Source organism: Vombatus ursinus, unplaced genomic scaffold (assembly GCF_900497805.2).
Source record: "Vombatus ursinus unplaced genomic scaffold, bare-nosed wombat genome assembly UNPS02006779.1, whole genome shotgun sequence".
Taxonomy (NCBI): domain Eukaryota; kingdom Metazoa; phylum Chordata; class Mammalia; order Diprotodontia; family Vombatidae; genus Vombatus; species Vombatus ursinus.
Window position 1 is genome coordinate 13,730,813 of NW_020946557.1, and position 21,515 is coordinate 13,752,327.

Here is a 21,515-nt window from a genome sequence, read left to right on the forward strand (position 1 = left end):
TCAGCAGAATCATTCCTCTTGCTCAGCCTGAAGTTGACATGATTCCCCTGTAAGTTTTATCTTCTGTATCTTCAGAACTTCTTCCACCCATAAACAGAAATGAATTCATAGCCACTTCACTAATTTGTTCCAATATTTTCCCAATCAGTCACTTAGTTGGGTATCATCATATGACCTAACATTCACATTCACTCTTCTCTTTAAAACCATTATACACAGGCTTAGATACTTCTGTTTTCTGAGGTAACCTAATTAAAAAAAAAAGCTACAATTTACAAATTCTAAATTCACTCAACAAAAAGATTTAAAAAGGTATTTAAACAGAACTTTAAATAAAGATTTTTTACAGAGAAAGTGTAGTCTCAACAGTGTTTGAGAAATGGTCTTGGGAGATGCCTATAGAGATAGTCAAAGGAATCTGAATGCTATATTTGGTACCAATTTCATTCCCCCTCCCCATGATATTGAGTGTGCTGAAGTGTTTTTTTCTGATATTCCTATTGATAAAATATATATTTTCATGCAAGAAAGGTTGGAGTAATGAGACTCTATCTGTATCTATCCCACAAAATGAAATGGAGAATTAAAATAACTAGTTTGCAGTCTGGGCTAGTGTAACCTTTTTTGGCCTCAGTTGTCTGACTTTTTCTAAGAAAAGCATTTTCTTTTTGGCCTGAATCATCCAGTAAATTTTTATCAATCTGACAGCTCACTTTTCCTATACAGATTCAGTATCTGTGAATGGAAAACTAATAATGTGACTTCTCAGGCTGAAACAAACCAATAACTAAGGAGGAAAATACTTAGAGAATTTTTGGAATCATGCTATTTTATAAACACATGGTCTCTCCTCCATTAGAATAACAGCTCATTGTAAGTAAAGATGGTTTTATTTCTTTCCAATGAGCTAACATATTTATTATGCTTTGTTATTATACCTTAAAGTGCTATATAAATACTAGGTTTTTTGTCATTGTTTTTATATGCATCCCCAGCACCTAGCACAGAGTTCCTGGCACATATTAAGCTCTAAGTAATACCTTTTTATTGGTTGCTTGATGGTACTTAAATCTTTGGTTGGAGAAAAGAGAAGAAAGGGTTTTTAATGGTGCAATTCTTTTAAAATAAAAAATTAGCTCCCCCCTTTCTTTGTACAGATGTGAGCTACAAACTTCCAAATTAATCTTACCAGTTACTCATACAACTTTTAATTGATTGGTGTTCTCATTGTATAATAATAATAGCTCACATTCAAGTAACGTCTCATGGTTTACAAAGTGCTTTCTTCCCAATTCTGTAAGGTAGTTGGCATAAATAATATTGCCATTTAACAGATGAGGAAAGTGGAGATCAGAAAGGTTAGGTGTCTTGCCCATGATTTTTTGGAATTAATAGAGTAGAAGCTCAAATCCAGGTCCTTTGAAACCGAGTCTAGTTTTCCTTTCCTTTCATAACAATGTGCTCCCCCTAACCTATAGTGAATGTTGAGATATGAATATGGATTTGTATTTTTTTTTAATTGTAGGATATTTGGCAGTATTATTTAAACCTCACAGAGGCTAACATGAAAGAAGAACCCAGCTGGAAATTGGAGTACATCTTGACAAAGGCTTATGGCATTGAAGACTTGCAGCCTAAAAATTTATATGGGTTAGCTAAGCAATTTGCAGTCTTAGATAGTAAACTGTTCTTAACATACTACAAGTATTTCTTTGTGAGTTATGACAGCAATATAATTTGCAGTAGAGAATGTAAGACCTATCAGATCTGTGCAATTATGAATCTTGACCAGATATCCTATACAGACTGCCTCAAGCAATATGGCCTCTAGCATAGGCAGTAGTTATTTCTCCATTAAAATTTTTAAAAAAAGAGAAAATATTCTATTTCTCATTGATCTATTTATAGGAATTTATGTAAATTCTTTTGTGAATTACTGTGTCAGTTAAATGGAAGTCTTTTCCTCTTTAATTATGCCCAATTGCAGATATTTGTTTAACATTCTGATTTTTTGATATTGTTGAACAATGTTTATATAGGCCAGTATTCAGTGGCTTTTAGATATGAATTCTCATTTCCATGGCTGTGTAATTATTTCCAGACTAGAGGAACTTGTCATTTACACAGCAAAACAAATGACCACTTCTTGAGTGAAACCACATGTCCTATTTTAGTGTCTTTCAATTCAGGTGTTATAAATAATTTTATTATACAAAAATATTAAAAAACTGGATAATGTAGAATTTGATAAAGTTGCATAAATCAGATTCTAGAGCACTAGCCTGCAAAATGGAAATGTGAAATCTATTTTTATCTTTACATATGGTTGGCCTTAGGTAAAGCTACTGAATCTATTTGTCCCAGTTTCTCCATCTGCAACTATATCCTATGATAATTGGGCGTGTAATATAATTCACCTTACCCTCTATGGGAAATACAGCCATATGTAGCATTTTTGTGTTTGGGGATTGGTGGAAAGAATTTCATCCATACTTCTTCCATCTGTACCACACACCTAGTGTATCTACTCTATGCATGTTAGAATTTGGGGGAAAGAAAGGCTCTCAAAGGGATCGTGTTAGGAACATAAAAATGAGATCTCACATGAGAAGAGAAAAAAAATGTGTTCTTACAGTGGGTGGGGGCTATATTTACCTTTTTTTGGTCTGTATTCTCTTAACTAGACCACAGGTTACTGCCTCATTTAATGTTCTCTTCCCCTGTTGGGTATAGTTGTACCTGAAAGGGAATAAGGGTAGGTCTAATTTCTTTGTAGAGCCATGAGAAAACTAAGCCAGTACCTTTATAAAAACCAAAGAGAAGAATTATGTTCAAGCATCTTTAAAGTCTTGACTTGATGGTTTAAGAGGTTCTATAAATACAAAATGTTCTTACAATAAAACAAAGTTATCATGATTTCTACTGGACTGAAAACATAAAGGTCCTAACCTGGATCCCATGAATATAAAAAACAATGCACTTGCTACTCATTAAGTAAGAGGTTTTTGTTTTGCTGTGGTTTTTTAAAAGTGAAATTTATTGTGTTTTGCAATGAGAATGCTGAAAAATATTTCATTCTAATCATCTATATGTATACCATGGGTAAATCACTTTATTATACATGCCTCCAACTGTAAAAAGTGGCATTCAGGTGTTGTGCAATATTGCTTTTATTACTGAATGATGGTATTCTAATATTATGAATGTATCAACTGCTTTATAAATTTTTATTTCCACTAAGAAAATTGGAACATGCAATTTAAATAAATTTTTGTAGAAGATCTAGGACCATTTTGATTAGCATTTAGATAATTTTTTCATTCTTAAAAAGCAGTTGGCAATTATAGTGCCTGTTTTTATTATTCATTTCAGGTTGTGTCCAAATATACAATAAATTATAATGTACTGCAATAATGCCTCTGTCTTAACTTTGCCTTATTCATTTATAGATCTTTGAGACTTTATTAATTTTTTGTTTCAGTTTAAAGTCACATTCAACTTCACAGATCAATTCAATTTAACTCCTAGTTTGAAAGATGCTTATTTTCATTGATTAACCATTTGCTTGAATTGACTTGTCTAAGTGATTATAGAGTATTAAGCATATGCCATAGCATCCCTGGCTATAAATACATAATGCTAATATCATTGTTCAATTTAAAAAAAAATTAAAACTATTCTGATATGTTATAGATATAAGTATCCAGTGACTACAGTCACTCATTTGCATGAATGTTGAGTCCACTGGGGTACAATGGAGATTTCATTTTGATAGTGTTACTAGAGTAACTAGTGCTACTAGTTACTAAAGTACTAGTACTTCAAAGTACTCTAAAGTACTATAGGCTGCATCATAGGATAGGGGTGACCCAAGTTTCTTGAAGGTTGAAGCAGTGGAGCAAAAGGACTGGTCAAACTGAAAAGGCTTCAGTTATGGGGCAAAATAATGGACTGTCTGTATGTTGTCTGAGGACCAGCTTGAGTTTTTAAAATAATAATTTATTTTTATTCTGAACTTAAACACTAAACAAAATGCACTTTTCATATACATAGTAGAACAGAAAAAGAGGACTATACATGAAAAATGTATGTCTCTTACATAGAGATTGCTTTTGTTTTTAAATGTAAAATAAATTCAGCCTCTAGCTTTCAAAATTGTCCTGCTTTTTTATGTGCTTTTTTATGGTCTTCCTTCTGTTCTTTTCTGTGCATTAAAACAAATGTCACCAAGATGCATCCTTCCGTCCTTCCTTCCTTCCTTCTTTCCTCCTCTCTTTCTCCTCACACTGTATCCATGTAGGGAAGCATACCCTGATCTGTGGGTGCTCTGCTCAAAGGAATATAAATTTTGATCTCTGAAACCTTGCAAGATATCTTGGCGTTTACAGGCTAGATTTTTTTCCTCTTCCTTATTTATTCTATCATTTTTTAAAAAGGGACAATTAACTCTTTTGCCCCATGTAGTTCAGTTATGAATTTTTGAAATACAGAACTGGAAAACCAGGCTTTGATCCCCATTTGGGGATTTGAATGGGATTTGAATCCCATTGGGATTCAAATAGAGGTACTTGACCATGCCTGAAAACCAATTCAGTCTGGTTCTCACTGATTGGCCAACAATAGGTCCTGCCTCAAGCCTCACTTGGTCATTGTTTGGGTTTTGATGGCTCAGAGTGAGTGTAAATAGCAATTGTTTGTGTTCTGACCAGAAACTCTTAGGGTCTTCTCCTCCCAGACTGATTTTTTTTTTGAGTAGGTAAGAGGCCATCCTTTGCCTCATTTCTTACCTAACTTTAATCACTGAATGGGTGTTGCCTCAGATAAACTGAGGCCTGGGAAAGATCTTAGTTTAAAAAGGCCAAAGTCTTCTACTATATCTGGGGCCATTTCCAGTTTTCCTGATTTGTGTCTTGTCACTGGACCCAGATGGCTCTGGAGGAGAGAGTGAGGCTGGTGACTTTGCACAGCCCTGCCTCACTTACATCCAATGCACTTGCAAGCCAAGACATCACCTTCCTGATGTCATTGGTCCTCTTTGAGAATGAAGGACAAACAACAACCTTCTTTTCTTCCTTTGGTCCTTTGTTTCTTCCCTCCCTCTTCCCCCCATATTGGAGAAAAGGAAAAAAAAAACCCTTGTAAAAACAAATGTGTCAAATAAAACAAAAGAGATTCCCACTGACTGTCTAAAAATGTATGTCTTCCCTATCTTAAATCTTTCACCTCTCTTAAGAGGTTGGTAATATGTTTTATCATCAGTCCTCTGGAATTATAGTGGTCATTGCATTGATCAAAGCTCTCAAGTTTTTCAATGTTGCTTTTCTTTTTAACACTGTTATTGTATAAATTGCTCTCCTGGTTCAGTTCATTTCACTCTGTGTCAGTTTATATAGGTCTTCCCATGTTTCTCTGAAACTATTTTGGCACTTCTTATGGTGCAATAATATTCCATTACATCTATATAATAAATTTATTTAGTTACTTAGCAATAATTGAGCACTTCTTTAATTCCTAGTTATTTGTTACTAAAAAAAAAAGAGTTGCTATATTTTTGTACATACAGGTTATTTCCCTTTTTTCCTAAAATTTTTTAAAAATAATTTTGTGGCAATATTTTGTTTTTATTCTACCTATCTTCCCCCAGTTGCCCCCCCAAAGAAACATTCTACATAGGAAAATAATTTTTTAAAAGAGAAAAATTATCAGTGAAACTGATAAATGCATTGGAAAAAAAGCTGAAAATAATTAAATATTCCATGTCTATGGACCTCCCACTTCACTCTCTTGACTCTTGGCTGACTTTGGGCTGAGTCAAAACATATGCACAGTTTAGTGATTTTTTTAGTCAGTTGTATAAGGCTTTAAAAGCTAAATAGAGGTGTTTATAGTTTATCCTAGAGGTACAAGGAAGGAAGTAGAGTAGGTTGAGTAGAAAAGTAACATGGTCAGATCTATAATTAAGGAAAAATTACTTTTGTCAGCAGTGTGTAGCATGGACTGGATTGAGAAGATGAATTAGGAAGTTGTCATAATCTAGAAGAGACATGAAAGCATGAACAAAAAATGGTAGTTGTGTGAGTGGAAGAAGGGGATACAAGAGATGTGAAAGTAGAAATGGGAAGATATGCATTGGATATGTGGTGATGAGGGAAAGTGAAGAGTCAAAGATAATGCCAAAATTATGAACCTAAGACTGGGAAGATGGTGGTGCCTTCAACAGATATAGAGAAGCTTGGAAAAAGGAATGGTTTATAGGAAAATATACAGTTATCCCTTCCACATCACAAGGGTTAGGGGACATGGAACTCCACTATCTGGAAAATCCACATAAAATTTTTTGACCTTTCATATCGCAGAAATCTGAATTATTATGGTATTAAAAGATAAAATGTGTTGATATGCAATACTATACATATATTTTATGCATTTCTAAGTTTCTAAACTTTTTCTGTGTCATCTGCTGGCCTTCATGTACCACCTGCAGCTTCAGCAAAATTCCCCCAAAATTATCATTTAATTTCTTATACCTACCTGTGACATATTGAAACCATGATGGGGAAAGTAGGGATGTAGTAGGGATAATTGTAATGAGTTCAGTTTTAGAAATGAGTTTAAGATGTCTCTGGGCTGCCACCTAGTTTATAATGTCTAATAGGCAATTGGTGATCTAGAGTTGAAGCTTAGTGGAGAGATGGGCTGGATATATTGGTCTGGGAGTTATGTGCATAGAGGTCATAGCTAAACTCATAGTTGTTGATGAAGTTACTAAGAGTAGAGAGGAAGAAGAGAAGAGGACCCAGGACAAAACTTAGGGAACACAGGTAACAGGTGTGAAGTGACAAGCCAGTAAAAGAAACAAGGAGTGTTCAGACAAGTAGGTAGTGAGCCAGGAGAAATAATGTCACAAAAGCCCCTAGGAAAGAGTGTACGGGAATGCTGAGGTGAAAAGGAGGGGAAAGGAGGGAAAGAGGAGGAAGAGGGAGGGAGGAGGCAACAAACATAAAAGAGAATGGAAGAGCTGAAAATCTGGGAGAGGAGAGTATTACTGGGTAGAGTAATAATTATAGGTTGATCCAGGTATGAAGTGAACATGAAGAGTGTGGGTACTTGTTCAAATTGAGGTTCCAGGCAGAGGACAGAGGTTGAGAAGTAGTCTTGGATGTCAAGCTGAGCCAGTTTTAAAATCAACATGGCTTGTGTGGGTACCATATTATAAGGCTAGGAGTTGGGAAGGCAAGAAAGATGGTAATCCAGCTGCTGAAGTCCTTGAGAAAGGAGCAAGAATAAACTGAGAGTTGCTATATTACAGTTACTCTAGTTTTGATTGGATAGATAATTTGAATTGCATGGACTTCAAAAGATGAAAGGTACTGAGTGAAGGAGGTAGAGAGAAGTTAGAGGAAACAAGTAGTATTCTGACTCCCACTTGAGGACCAATGTGGAGGAGTGTGTGTGTGTGTGTGTGTGTGTGTGTGTGTGTGTGTCTGTGTGTGTGTGTGTGTCTGTGTGTGTGTATATGAGGGAGACAAGAGAGAGAGACAGAGAGACAGACAGAGAGAGACAGAGAGAGAAAGAGAGAGAGAGAGAGAAAGGTACAGTTAGTGCTAAAGAGAATAGACAGGTATGCATTGTCATCAGAGTTCAGCCAGGTCTTGGTGAGGGCTATGGAAAGAGTGTCAGTGAGAGAAGAGGTTCAGGATAAAGGGAGTTTGTTCTCTATGCAATAGAAATTCCAGTGAGCACAGTGGAAGGGGTGAACAGGGTTGGATTGGGGAATGGTAAGGTTCTGTTGAGAGGGATGGGGATGAGAGACATGAGGAGGAGAAAGGGGGCAGTTTTCTTTTAAATGGCTACTGATTATTACAGAGATAGGGAGACAAATAGGAGAAGTTATAGGGATAGCATATCACATAAGAGGAGAGAATGGATTCAAGTGGTGTTTCAAAGAGAGCCAGGCCAGGTCTGAGTCAGTTATATATACACACATACATACATACATGCATACATACATACATACATACATACATACAATATATGCGATATACAACATATATATATATAATATGTATATATATTGAATCTGAGACCCTTATCAGAGAAACTTGCAGCCAAGATTTTTTGCCTTATTTACCTGTTTCTCTTCTGATTTAAACTGCATTGATTTTGTTTCTCCTAGCTAAATTTAGAGAGCCTGATCATTCCTTTATTCTCTGGGACTAGAAGGAAAGGAGAGAAGAGTTAAGGACCAAAAGAGTTTTTGAGGGGTGGGTAGTGGGAGATAGTGGAGCTCACCATGCATGCCTTTAATCTTGACAAACTAGTATCATCTGTTGAAAGGGTAGGGTAAGGTTGGGGTCTTCTGGAATAACTATTTATAGGGACTGTGATAGTTAAACAAATAAAATAATTACAGTGTAACAGTGAGGAGATGGATTTTTTAGTAGACCCAGTCAGCATTATTGTTGAAATTTCTTCTGCATCCTTCCAATGCTTGAGCAGTACTTTAGAAGACAGATGGTGAGTGTGTTATCCACCTGGCAAACAGCATGCATGAAAAGTGGGCCAACAAATTCAAAGAGAATACAAAGTGCCTTGTTAAAATGACTGTAAGTTAAAGATTAAACACAAAGAACAGGTTTAGGAGGAGTGAGACAGTGCAAGAGGTGTGATTGTGATTGTGATCAGAGTCAAAGTTCAAAATCTTTGAGGTGGAATAGTTTTCAGTAGTGCTGAGGTCTAAAGTGTGACCAGCCTATGCTTGGTTGAGGCAGAGTAAAGGCTGAGGTCAGAAATTGTAGAGATTGATGAACTGGAAATCAGGGTATTAGAAGGGACATCATTGTGAATAAAAGATAATTGCCTGGGGTAGAAAGAAAGATTGTGAGTCATATGCTAAAATCATTGAGGAAGGTGGGAGAAATTTTGACATAGTCTCATCTATATGAGAGGAGGTTTTTCAAATGGATAATGAAGTATTCTTGAGGTCTGGGCAAGGTCACTCTTAAGAAGAAATAATAAAAGTACAATAGGCTATACACACACACACACACACACACACATATATAGTTACATATCTGTCTATCTGCCTACCTATGTGTACATACATATATGTATGTACACACAGGCATTTAGAAAAGGGGTAAATAAGGTGATATATTTACAATATTTTGTACAAAACATTCTCCTCTCTCCCCACCAAAAAAAAAAATCCATGTTATATTGCCACAAGGATATCAAGTACATTTATAATCCAGGGGAAAGTGACCACAAATTTAGAAGATAAGTATGATCAAGGGGTAACTTACAGTTCCTAGTTACTAGAAGTACTTATCTCCCAGTCATAGGGTACTAAAGAGATTTCCCTTAGGTATCCCTACATATATTCTTAAAACAGAAAACTTGTGGCTTAAATACAGTTAATAAAATATTTGTGAACTGTTAAAAGTTAAATACACAATAGGTAAGACTCCCAGCAACACAATTTATTTCACAATCTAATTTGAATGTGGAAATCTAAGATGACTTTGTGACCAAAAACAATAAAAAGAGAGAGACAAATTACTCCACCTAGTGGATTCTCAACGAGTTCTTAAAAATGTTTCAATTCAGACACATATCAAACAGAATGTGCTTCTGATATAATGAATTACAGGGGATAGCGTATTTTAGTCCTTATCTCTTCCTGACATAGCTTCATTTACCCTTTTGGCTTCCTAAGACAACGTGGACTAGGTAGGGGCAGAGGGACCTGGACATCAGATGTAGGACTGTATACAGACTTTGAAGGTGAAATGGACCAGGAGTAAGACTGGTGGCTGAGGCTTGTCTGTCCACCTGTCACTGTCAAATTTGCCACAGATGTCACCACATGGGCTTTGGGTATTTTGACAGAATTCTGTTTCAATATTGAGGTTGCAGGGGCAAATAGGCACAGGCAACTTCTGAAATGCAGTTATAGGACACCTTTACTTGTGCCCCTTGAAAAGCAATTCTCTGTTGTTGATTATGCATGCATCTGTGACTATGAGAATCACCAAAGTTTCTGTGGTGTTGTCTAACCAAGACTCTAAACTAACTTAACTGCCTGTATCTAGCTTTCAATGCATAGGGAAGTAGAAAGTTTGTTGTGTGATATTGCCTTCTAATTGTCCTGTGATCCGGACTTCATTTGAGATTGGGGAAGAGGAAGAGAATTACGAATGGCTGCAAAATTGGTGACTGGGACTTTTTATTGCCTTGGCAGGATTGGACCTGGGATAAGTATGGAAAGTTGAGCTCTATACTACATAGTCTGTAGCTTTGCATTTTATTAGTTTTATTTAATCTAATTAAACTGCTTGCTTAGATAATGAAATTTTGCAGAGATTTGATTGAAGCAATATGCTGGGAAAGGAATAAAGAGGTATCACAGTAGTATGGGGGCACGAGTTGTAAATAGAATGAATCATACTCCTACATAAGTAAATACCTGGGAGTGAGGTGGCAGTTTTGGGCAGAATTTTGGCCAATTTACAGGCACCTCTGTCCTTGGTCCTGACTGCTCCTAGAGAGCCAACTTAAAATTTACTCTGGTATAGTTATAACCTGTGGGGACATTATCTGGGAAAGATCTCTTTTCTTTGTGAGAGTTTTGTGATTTATGTTATGAGCTATTTATTACTATGGATTATCTTATTTCTTGCTTCATACAAATCTGCCCAAGTCTTCTACATTCTTACAGAAAACTTTCATTTGACCTTGGCATCTCTTCAAAGTATTATCTTTTGTCTCTCCTTCCCTTCACTGCAAAACAAGAATTAATTTTCCATTCACTAGTATTTCACTTAATCACCACTCATATGCTTCTCAACATTTGCAATTTGGCAAATCCTTACCATTCTACTGAAATTTACTTCTCAAAAGTTAAGAATTATCTTCTAAAAAAACCCACTGCTTTTTATTTTACATTGCTGTCAGTTTCCAGTGATTCTCTCCACCACCAATAAACCATCTATTGTAAAAAAGAATCACTGCTTGCAAAAACAACTTTATTCTTTGTTACCACACATACTCACAAAATGTTTTTCTAAACAGTAACTATTTTTTTTTAAACAAAGGAAAATGCTATTGGTGGTGGTGAATCATTGAGAAGTGACAGCAATGCAAAATGATAGTATTTTCCTTGAGATCATTGATCTTTTATTGCTCCAGGTTAATTGTACTATTTTGTCTGACTCTATAGAGTTACCTTTTTATAGTTTCTAGTCATCTCTTAACTGTTAAAGCCAATGACCCTTTCTCTGTCTTCCTACCATGTTCTCTTGCTCCACTTTCAGCCTCCCACCAGATATTCCTGCTTCTTCTTTGAGGCCTTGGAGTTCTGATGGCTGAGAGTTTCTGCATCTAGCCTGATCTGCACTTGATATTCAACAATCTTATTATCTTCATGCTATGCCACCTCATTCTGCTCTTGGTGTGCCATGCAGCACTCCATCTTCTGCCCTGAGGTCCTATCCCTCCTTCTTTTCCTACTTTTAGTCTTATGCATAGTAATAAAATAAACACTATCTCTCATGGAAAGGATGTATCAATAAATTGCTTGATTGCTACATTTACTATTCCTTTGGCTTCCTAGCCTAAAAGCAATCTACCTGGCCAACCCTTATATATGCCATCCTCTCTTATCAAACTGCAAATTCTTGGAGAATGTCTTGCTTTTTATATTTCTGCCCTAGGATTTAGTACAATGCTTGGTACATAGTGAATACTTAATAAATGCACATTCATTCATTTTCATGCTCTTTGATCTCTTTGTAGCTTTGATACTATCAGTACACTACCCTCCATGATATTTTATCCTTTCCTAATGCTACTTTCTCCTGCTTTTATTTGCAGTATGGTTATTTCTCAATCTGCTTTGCTAGATCATCATGCATGTCTTTGTCACTGGATCTTCAGTGTCAGGCATAGAGCCAGGTACATGTTAGAATCTTAATAAATGCATATTCATTGATTGAACTCTCACCTCTTAAGTATGGGTATCTTTTTTTAAATTTTTTTAGTTTTTAGGCAATTGGGGTTAAGTGACTTGCCCAGGGTCACACAGCTAGTAAGTGTCAAGTGTTTGGTCTGAGGCCAGACTTGAACTTAGGTCCTCTTGACTTCAGGGCCGGTGCTCTATCCACTGCGCCACCTAGCTGCCCCTTGTGGGTATCTTTTAGTGGTCAATCCAAAGCTCTTTTCTCTCCCTACACTCTGTTTTGTGGAAAACTTAACTTCTCCCATGTATGAAATAGCCATTCTATGAAAACATCACACAAATCAGTTTTATAGCCCAAGTTTCTATCTTGATCTTCAGTTTCATATTGTGAACTGTCTGCTGGACACCTCTACCTTCAGCATCTCAACTTCAATCTCAAGAGCCCAAACCTTCTACACTGAAAACTTCTTCCATTTCTATTGAGCCTACCACTATCTTCCATACTAGCCCCCTGTCACCAAGGATAAAAGCCTCAGAATCATCCTTTACTCCTCTCTCCTCGTAATCTTGATACTTCATATCCAATCAGTTCAAAAGTCTCATACTTATATATTGACAAGAGTTTTACATTCATCTTATTTTCTTCACTCTTGTGGCTATAACCCTAGTAGAGGACTTTATCTCCTTTTATCTGAATTATGCCTTCTAGTTTGCCCTTTTTCCTCCACTTTCTCCTATCCAATCCACTCTTGATATAGCTGACAAAGTAATCTTAAGGCACAGATATGACTATGCCTCTCCTTTACTGAAGGGAAGGGGAAAATTAGGAAGGAGCTACTCTAGAAGGTGGTACTTGAATTGAGCCTTAAACTTAGATTGGGATTCCAAGAGGTGAAGATGAGATATGCATGGGGCAGCCTGTGAAAAGGCTAGGCAATAGGAAGCCCCTGAAGATTTTTGAACAGGAAAGTAAAATGGTCGGACCTTCATCCTAGGGATATTAATTTGATGGCTATGTAGAGTATTGATTGGAGTAGTAAGAGACCTGAAGAAGGGAGACCAGGAGGCTATTTCCACAGTCCAGGCAGGACATGATGAGGGCTTGAATTAGGGTAGTAGTCATATAAGAATGAAGAGAGATCTTGTAAAAGTATGTTCACAAGACTTTTCATGGATGGATATGCAATTTGAAGGAGAAAGAAGCATCAAGAATGAGTTCAAGTTGGTGAACTTGGATGACTAGAAGACTATGGCACCCTCAATAGAATTAAGGAGGTTTGGAAGGAAGAGTGGATTTAGATTGAAGATCATTATTTCAATTCTGGAGGTGCTGACTTTGAGATCATCCAGATGGATATGTCCAGCAGGTAGCTGACATGTAGGATAGGAAAAAATGTAGTCTAGAGATACAAATTTAAGAAACATGTGCATAAGAGATGATAATTGAACCTATGGGAATAGATGAAATTACCAAGAGGGAGAATGTTGCTAGAAAAGGGAGCCCAAGTCAAAGTCTTGGGAGATACTTATACTTAAGGGTTTAAAATTTAATTTATTTTTTTTATTACCAAAAATCTATTTTCTCTTTCTTCCTCTCCTCCCTTTAAAAAAACACTTTGTAACAAATTTTTATAATCAAGGCAAACAAATTCCACTTTGGCCATGACCAAAAATGTGTCTCAATCCGTACTCTGAGTCCATCGACCACCAAGATATTTCATCATGGGTCCTCTGGAATCAGTGTTGGTCATTATGTTGATGACAGTTCTTAAGTTTTTCAAAGCTTTTGTATTTACAATGTTGTTGTTATTATATGTTTTTCCCTCCCGATTTTGCTCATGTCTCTTTGCATCAGTTCATAGAAATTTTCCCAGGTTTCTATGAAATTGTCCCTTTTATCCTTTCTTACAGAACAATAGTATTCAATTATAATCATACACAAACACTTAGGGTTAGAGATGGATAATGATATAGCAAAGACTTTTAAGAAAATAATGGTCAGATAGGAGGAGAACTAAGAAGTAACAATATGATGGAAGAAAAAAAAGTAGAGAACGTCTGAAAGGAGGGAGCAGTCAGGAACATCAGAAGCTGAAGTGAAGTCAAGGAGGATAAAAAATGAAAAAAAAAGACCTTTGGATCATCATTAAAAGATCAGTTGCAAGTTTTGAGAGAGCAGTTTCAATCAATTCAATCAAAGAAGTTAGAAATAAGATTGCAAAGGATTAAAAAGTGAGAGACAAAAACATGGAGTCTTTGAGTATAGACAACTATTTAAAGGAGTTTGGCTATGAAAAGCAGAAGAAGTATTGAATGATAACTTGAAGAGATGGCAGGATCAAATGAAAAAGTTTTTAATTGTGAAAAGATGGGATGGTGTTTATAGTTAGTGGGGGAAGAACCAGTGGCTAAAGAAAGATTGAAAATGAGGGAGAGAATGACTAAGGTTGAGAATTCCTAGAGGTTGCAAGGTGTATGCAATAAAGGGTACAGAGATATATTTATCTTGGCAAAGAGAAAAGTCACTTCTTCAGCCAAGACTGGAGTAAAAGAGGAAAGAATAGAATATGATATAGAGGGACTTTGAGGTAAAATAAAAATCATTGCAGATGCTCTTTAAATTCTCAGTAAAGAAGGAGTCAATGCCCTCTGCTGAAATAGAAGTGGTTATTTAGGGAGAGGTGTGAAGGATATATTGGCAAAGGAATAGACTAGAGGCAGAAAGACCAGTTAGGAAATATTTACACAAATTATATGAGAATGGATGAGGGAATCTAGATTACAGTGGTTGCAGTGGAAATGAAAAGAAGGGGACAGATAAAAAATATTGCTAAGGTAGAATCACTGGGATTTGCAAATTAACTGGACACTGGGGGTAAGGGAGAATGAAGAGTTATGGTTTTGAATCTGGGTGAATGAATGGATGACTGTCGTCACATCAAATAGAATCATAGAACTAGAAGGGCTTCAGAGACCATCTAGTTCAACCTCCTGATTTTATATATGGGGAAACTGAGACCCAGAGAGTTTAAGTGACTTCCACACAGTCACAGAGACAGTGGCATAGATACGACTTGAATGCAGGTTCAATGACAGTAAGTTCTGCACTCTTTTCACTGTAGAATACTATTAACATATATCAAACATATGTCACCTAGTATTCACAGATGATCTATAACCTAAAAACTAACCAAGTCTGACTTGCTTAATTTCTGAGAACACATTATATCAGACAAGGAGGATAAGTGGAGGGATCTTTTTTTAAATGAGATGTGGAAAGAAGATGAGTTCTACATGTTTTCTGAGTAGGAAGGAAGTATCTCAGATTCTCCAAGGTGGTAGAATGTTAGCACTTTTCCTAAAATATTTTCAGACCTTTATTTCTGATGTACTGAGGGGGATTTCCCATATAAAACACTCAATACAAGCCTTTAATTAGTAGCCTAGCTTTCCAGACAAAACTCTTAATTGACTGTCAGTGTTCTTGCCCTCTCTTTATCTTGAATTCCCATCACATTTATTTTAAGGAAAACTTGAAGAGAATATATTTTGTAGTCAACAGCAGAGAACAATTAGCAAATATTGTCCCTGAATAAACAAGTCTGTAGCTGACAGAACCATATTTTAGGTGAAAGTTAAAATTCTCAAGTATAAAATTTTTGTATGTAAATGATGATTTGGTAATATCTATATTTCCTTTAACTTGCTTTTTTATTCTTAATTATTTTGATGGCAATTGTGTCATCAATAGCTTCTTACTCTAATGGTTCATCATTCCATAGAGGTGACCCTGAATTCTTAAAGCCTATGCCAATGAAGGATAAGTTCTAGCTGGTTTTACTCTATTGGGAAATTTTTTTCCTAGTATGGTACCAATAAAAAAATACACCTCCCTTCTAAGGATCAGTCTAGCTAAGAGAAACTCATCACTAGTACAATGGCAACTAGTACAATGGCACAACATACATTATATGCCCCTGGCAATTCACAAAACAGAGAAAAATACAAAATGGCCTTTGGAGACCTATGTGACCTTCTCCTATTTCTACAGTGGCTACAGAATGACAACTGGAAGGGACAATAGAGATCGAGTTCAACTTTCTCATTTTACAGATGAGGAAGCAGAGGTTAGAGAGAATAAGTGATTGGGGTAGGGGTTACTCAGCTACTGTGTGCCTGAAGCAGGCTATGAAATCAGGTCTTTCTGACTCCAAGTCCAATGCTCTATTCACTGCACCACACTGCCTGACAGAGGGGAAAAAAAGAGTGAACAAGAGTCATACTGTTTTTAGATTTTTCATAAATATTGGCTTAACTGTTATATTAATTACCTATGAAATCCTGGCCAGTGACTGAGTACTACAGTAACTGAATCATATCAATGTTGACAGCCAAGTTTTAAATAAAACTAGAAAACAAAAGAAAATTGCAAATAAGTAGAAAGATGGCTCACAAGTTAATGTTGAAGAGGCACAAACCAAGTCTCCCTCCCAAAAACCAAAGAAAAAAAATAAAATCCAAAAGAGCTGGTTTAATCAAGTGTCCAAGGTACTGGGATATCAGTCCATGGAACACGTGACCATTTTGCATTGCAGTGCTTATAGTGAGTGTAAAAAAAAGACCACCATGTATGTGATTACAGTTTAATTGCTAACATCTCTTACAGAGGTTAAGGAGAGGAGGAAATGATATGAGGAACTCAACAGGATCCTCCAAATTCAATCAACATATTCTTTAAAACTCAGGAACTTCAATACAAAGTTGGCTACGGGGAGGAATTTTAAGAAAAATATTTTGGACAGTAAGTCTCAGGAATAAGAAAAAGAAGAGATAAAAGACTGCACAGAGATCTTCTGCTTATTTATCTGGAATATTTTCTTTAAAAAGAAAGTTGGGAGGCACTTGGCATGCCAAATACTTATAAAATTTCATGGAAATAAAATTGATTATATCTTAACAAATAGGAAATGACTCAAGTGGAATTGAAGTCATTTCCGTATCAATTTTATGTCTGATCATTACCTTGTTGGATCAAAGGTAAAAATCAATATTGAATTAGAACAATAAAGAATAAAAATGAGATGTAGTATGCAACAAACAATTCCAACATGGCCTGTTTAAGCAAGCTATTCACACTAAAAATCAGGTCAAATCAAGAAGTATTTCATTAAGCACCTATTATGTGCCAAGCACTATGTTTTCACCACTATCTGGGGAAAGGCAAAAAAGAGTTCCTTCCCTCAGGGATTTCATAATCTGATGGGGGAGAAAACATGCAAACAACTATCTATGAACTAGATACAAAAAAGATAAATTGGAGATATTCTCAGTACTAGATAAATTGGAGATCTTGGTGAGATTGCACTTAGAGAGAAGATACTAAGAAGGACCATGAAAGGTTTCTTGCAGAAGGTGAGATGATAGCTGAATAATGAAGGTAGCCAGGGAAGTCAGGAAAATGGACAGAATAGGGGAGATAGTTCTAGGCATGGAGGATAGTCAGTGAAAATGTCTAGAATCAGGATATAGAGTGTCTTGTGTAAGGAACAGCAAAGAAACCAGTTTAACTGAATCATAGAGTATGTTGAGGGTGGGGTAAGGTGTAAAGTTTAGAAAGGCATAAGAAAGGACCATTTTGTGAAGTGCTTTAAAAACTAAACAGGGGATTTTATCTTTGATCCAAGACATATTAGGGAGCTATTGGAGTCTGTTGCATAGGGGAAGCAACATGGTCAAATCTATGCTTTAAGAAGAACAATTTAACAGGTTAGTGGAGAATCAATGGGAATGGGGAGAAACTTGAAGAACTGAGACCAACCAGCAGGCTATTGCAATATTCCAAGAATGAGGTCATGAAGATCATCAGGATGGTGGTAGTGTCAGAGGAGAGAAAGGAGACATATATGGAAAAGGTTACGAAGGTAAAAAAAAATAACAGGTCTTGTCAAATAATTGGATGTATGTGGATGAGAGGAAGTGAGGAGTTTAGAATGACATTTTGGATACCAGCATGGTGACTGGGAAGATGGTGGCACCCTTGGCAGTAATGGTAATACTAGAAAGGGGGAAGGGTTTTTTTTTTGAAGGGGGGAATGGGAAATTATTCAAAGAACAGATATCAATATGTTCTATTACAATTAAAAGGAAATTTAACTGAAGAACTTGCCATGATGAAGAGACAAAAGAGATTAGAAACCACCTCAACCAGAAAGCTCTTATTCTTCATGCCAAGCAAAAAGATAGGGCATTCAAGGACAGTCTAGCTTAGAAAATGAGCTCCTATGTAAAAATTTTATGGTACAAAATGACTGGAACATTATAAAAGATAATATCATAACATAATGAGAAATGTAGGATGAGAAAACAAGTTTATGGAAAGCCTGGAAAGATCCAATTTAACTAGATCACCTCAAAAGCATTATATTATGAAGTTGGTAGGAAGGCAGTGAACATGAAAAATGGAAATGATCTGTCGAGATTACTGTAACAAATTATTCTCTCTATTAATGATAGTGAAGACACTATATTTGAACTCTAAGTAGAAATGACACTAAAGAAAACAAAAGTTGGAAGAGCCCCTAGACCAAGCATGCAAACGGAATAAGTCTATTCTTAGAGACAGTATAATTTTAAGGATGTTGATGTATTTGTTCTAAAAAACATCTGAAAGAGGAAAGGATGTCAAAAAGTTGGATAAAAAGCACAGACCTAATTATTGCTAAAAAAAAGTGATCTAGAAAATATCAATGACCACCAACTGATATGCCTATTTTGCTATCTTTAAAAATTATTCATGAAAATAATACACACTTGTATTCAGTGCATCCTTGATGAAGATATGAGCTAGGAATAATTATACTTTCATAAATGCCTTTCCAAAGAGGACCTTATCTTTACGGTAGAATGAAAATTACAAACAATGTAAGGAGCCACCATGTTTATCCCTTGTTGAAATAAAAAAGTGACTAACTTAGATTTTTAAAAGATATACACAAACTGTGGAGTAAGGAAGAGTGGTTAATGGAGAATGAATACAAACAGCATGTTATGGTGTGTAACACTAGTTTCAAGGGGGCTGAAGATACGAATGAACTAAGACTGTAAAAGAAATATAAAGACAACAGCAGAAAAGGGTTATATGAGATATTTTGTGAAAGGAGGAAGGAAGGAGGAGTACAGGAAAGAAAGAAGGAAAGAGGTAAGGAAGGAAAGAGAGAAGGAAGGAAAGAGGGAAGAAAGGAAGGGGGAAAGAAACAAGCATTTATCAAGTACCTTCTATGTTTCAGGCATTAGCCAAAACACTTTATAAATATTATATCATTTGATACTCACAAGAACTCTGGGAGGTAAATGCTAGAAGGGAGCTGGTGAAGCAATGGATAAGAGTTCTGGATCTGGAATCAGGAAGATTTGAATTCAAGTCCTACCTCAGACATTTATCTATAAATATGGACACCATTAATTTTTTTCCTTTCGGGCTTATGTTGAGTCAGTAAATAACATTTGAGTTATAATCACTTACTCTCTTTATTGGAAACCTTGATCTCCCTGGGAGATTCTACATCTTATTCTATTAGAGGCCATTCTTTCTCCCACTTTCCCTGCCTTATAGAGCCAAGAGGTATTGCATATTGCCTGCTTTCCAATGCCAATTTCAGTTTCTCTACCACCATGTAACCATTATCCAATTAAATTAAATTCAATCAGTAGTAGAGAATTTATGTAGAGAGCACATAATCTTTTCAATTTTGAAGTTTCTGCCATCTGTTTATATAATCCTTTCTATTTTTCCCTTTTGGAGTCTACTGACCTTCCAGACTACTAAATAACTAATACGTAGCTCATGATTTTCTTTTCCAACTAATTTCCTGTTATCTTTCTTGGGAACTTCATTGTATTCATTTCATTGACTCCTCTAACACTCTGACCACACAATTACAATTCCTTAACCATCTCAGTTTCAAGGAAATTTTTTTTCCACTTCAGTTCAGTCACACACTGGGATGTTCAAACTGGTGCCCTCACCATCTCTCAAAATTATTCATTTCCAATTATCTGGAACTTTGAATTTCTATTTTCCAACAACAACCTATTATCCTTCTACCTCTCCCACTCCCTCCCACCATCACACTAATCCTAGTCTGCACTGATTTCAAGTTTTCTGGTCCCTTGATCTAATAGCTTCAACTATAGACTGTATAGTGAGGATACCCATATCTATGTATCCAACCTTTACTTTTCTTCTGAACTCTGGACCTACACATAGGACTTCATTTGGATGTCAAACAGGCCACTCAAACATGTACAGAATGTAGCTAATTATCTTCTTCTGTCTTCTTTGTATCCTGTTCCTCACTTTACCATTTATGTTTTTGACAACATCATTTAGTTTGCTATGTTTAAAATTTTGGGGCACTTTCCCTCTATTTTTCTTGCTTATGTGTATAATCAATGACCAAGTCTTGTCAATTCAGTTTATACAATATTTTTTAAATCTTTTCTCACCTCTATTCTAACTGACATTTATTACTATCTGTAGGGATTATTAGAATATACTCCTGATTAGTCATTTTGCTTCTATACTTTTTCCTTTTTTCAGCCCATCTTTCATATTCATGCCACTATAATCTTCCTTATGTCCTTCCTATCTGAGTACATCATTCCTTTGCACAAAAATTACCAGTGTCTATGTATTGTAAAATTAATACTTTTAAATTTTTTTGCTTTTCATATAAAGTCTTCTACAGTCTAGTGGAAGCCCACATTTTGGACCTTAATTTTTGCTGTTAATCCAATCAAAGCTCAAAGAAGCTGATGTCTCCATTTGACTTAAGGTGAAGAATGCCCACTGCTAGAAAAATAATTGAAAAGGGATTATCTTTTATTGTTGTTCCTATGTTACAGACATACATCATTGAGCCTTAAAGATCTGTGGAGATAGTAATGATAAAAGACTATTTGAGAGACTGAAACCAGGTAAGGCTTCATAGCTATGGAAACAGATACCATAGTTACATAAATGTTTCAAGGATCTGTGATTTCATCAGTGTGGGAACTATTTCTACCCACACAGATTGTCACCTGTCAATGACTTACAGCCTCAGAGAATTTGCCTTAGACTCAGAAAGATAAGTGAATTGCCCATGATAACAAAGCTTAGTAAATTTCAGACAGGATTTGAACCTAGATCTTTCTGATATTAATAAGTTCAGTGTCTTAGTCACTACTCTATGCTAAAGTTTGAAGTACTTTTTTGTCCTTAAAATCTTTTGTGTGTGGTAAATTCATTAAAAAATTTATTCTAAACATGACTTTCCAAACTGCACCAGAATTGTTCTGGGAACAATCCTTAGTGTTCCCTGGAAGCCTTTTCTCTGGTATTCATTTGTCTTTTCTCTTGTTAATCTAGCAAATTGCTGTCAAGAGGTGTCAAAATGCCATAGCAACAGACCTATGCAGCTTCAGTTCAGCTGAGGCTTCATTAATCACCCTTTCCCCTGAAATCTAGCATGTTTCTTAGCCAGAATCTTCTGCTAAATGTGTGTGCTCTCATCAT

General features: G+C 35.9%; 1 protein-coding gene across 2 annotated transcripts in view; it reads left to right on the plus strand.

The window, feature by feature from the left end:
* Window positions 1–21,515, plus strand: part of SMPDL3A (sphingomyelin phosphodiesterase acid like 3A) — an 87,880-nt gene that overhangs the window by 26,607 nt on the left and 39,758 nt on the right. The window contains exon 8 of one of the 2 annotated variants that reach the window (XM_027848552.1): window positions 1,526–3,396. The exons of the other annotated variant lie outside the window; for it this stretch is intronic. Within the exon in view, the coding sequence (XP_027704353.1) occupies window positions 1,526–1,831 (306 nt within the window). The 3' untranslated portion in view covers window positions 1,832–3,396. Of the gene's footprint in view, window positions 1–1,525; window positions 3,397–21,515 lie in introns of those variants that run through there. 2 annotated transcript variants of the gene reach the window in all.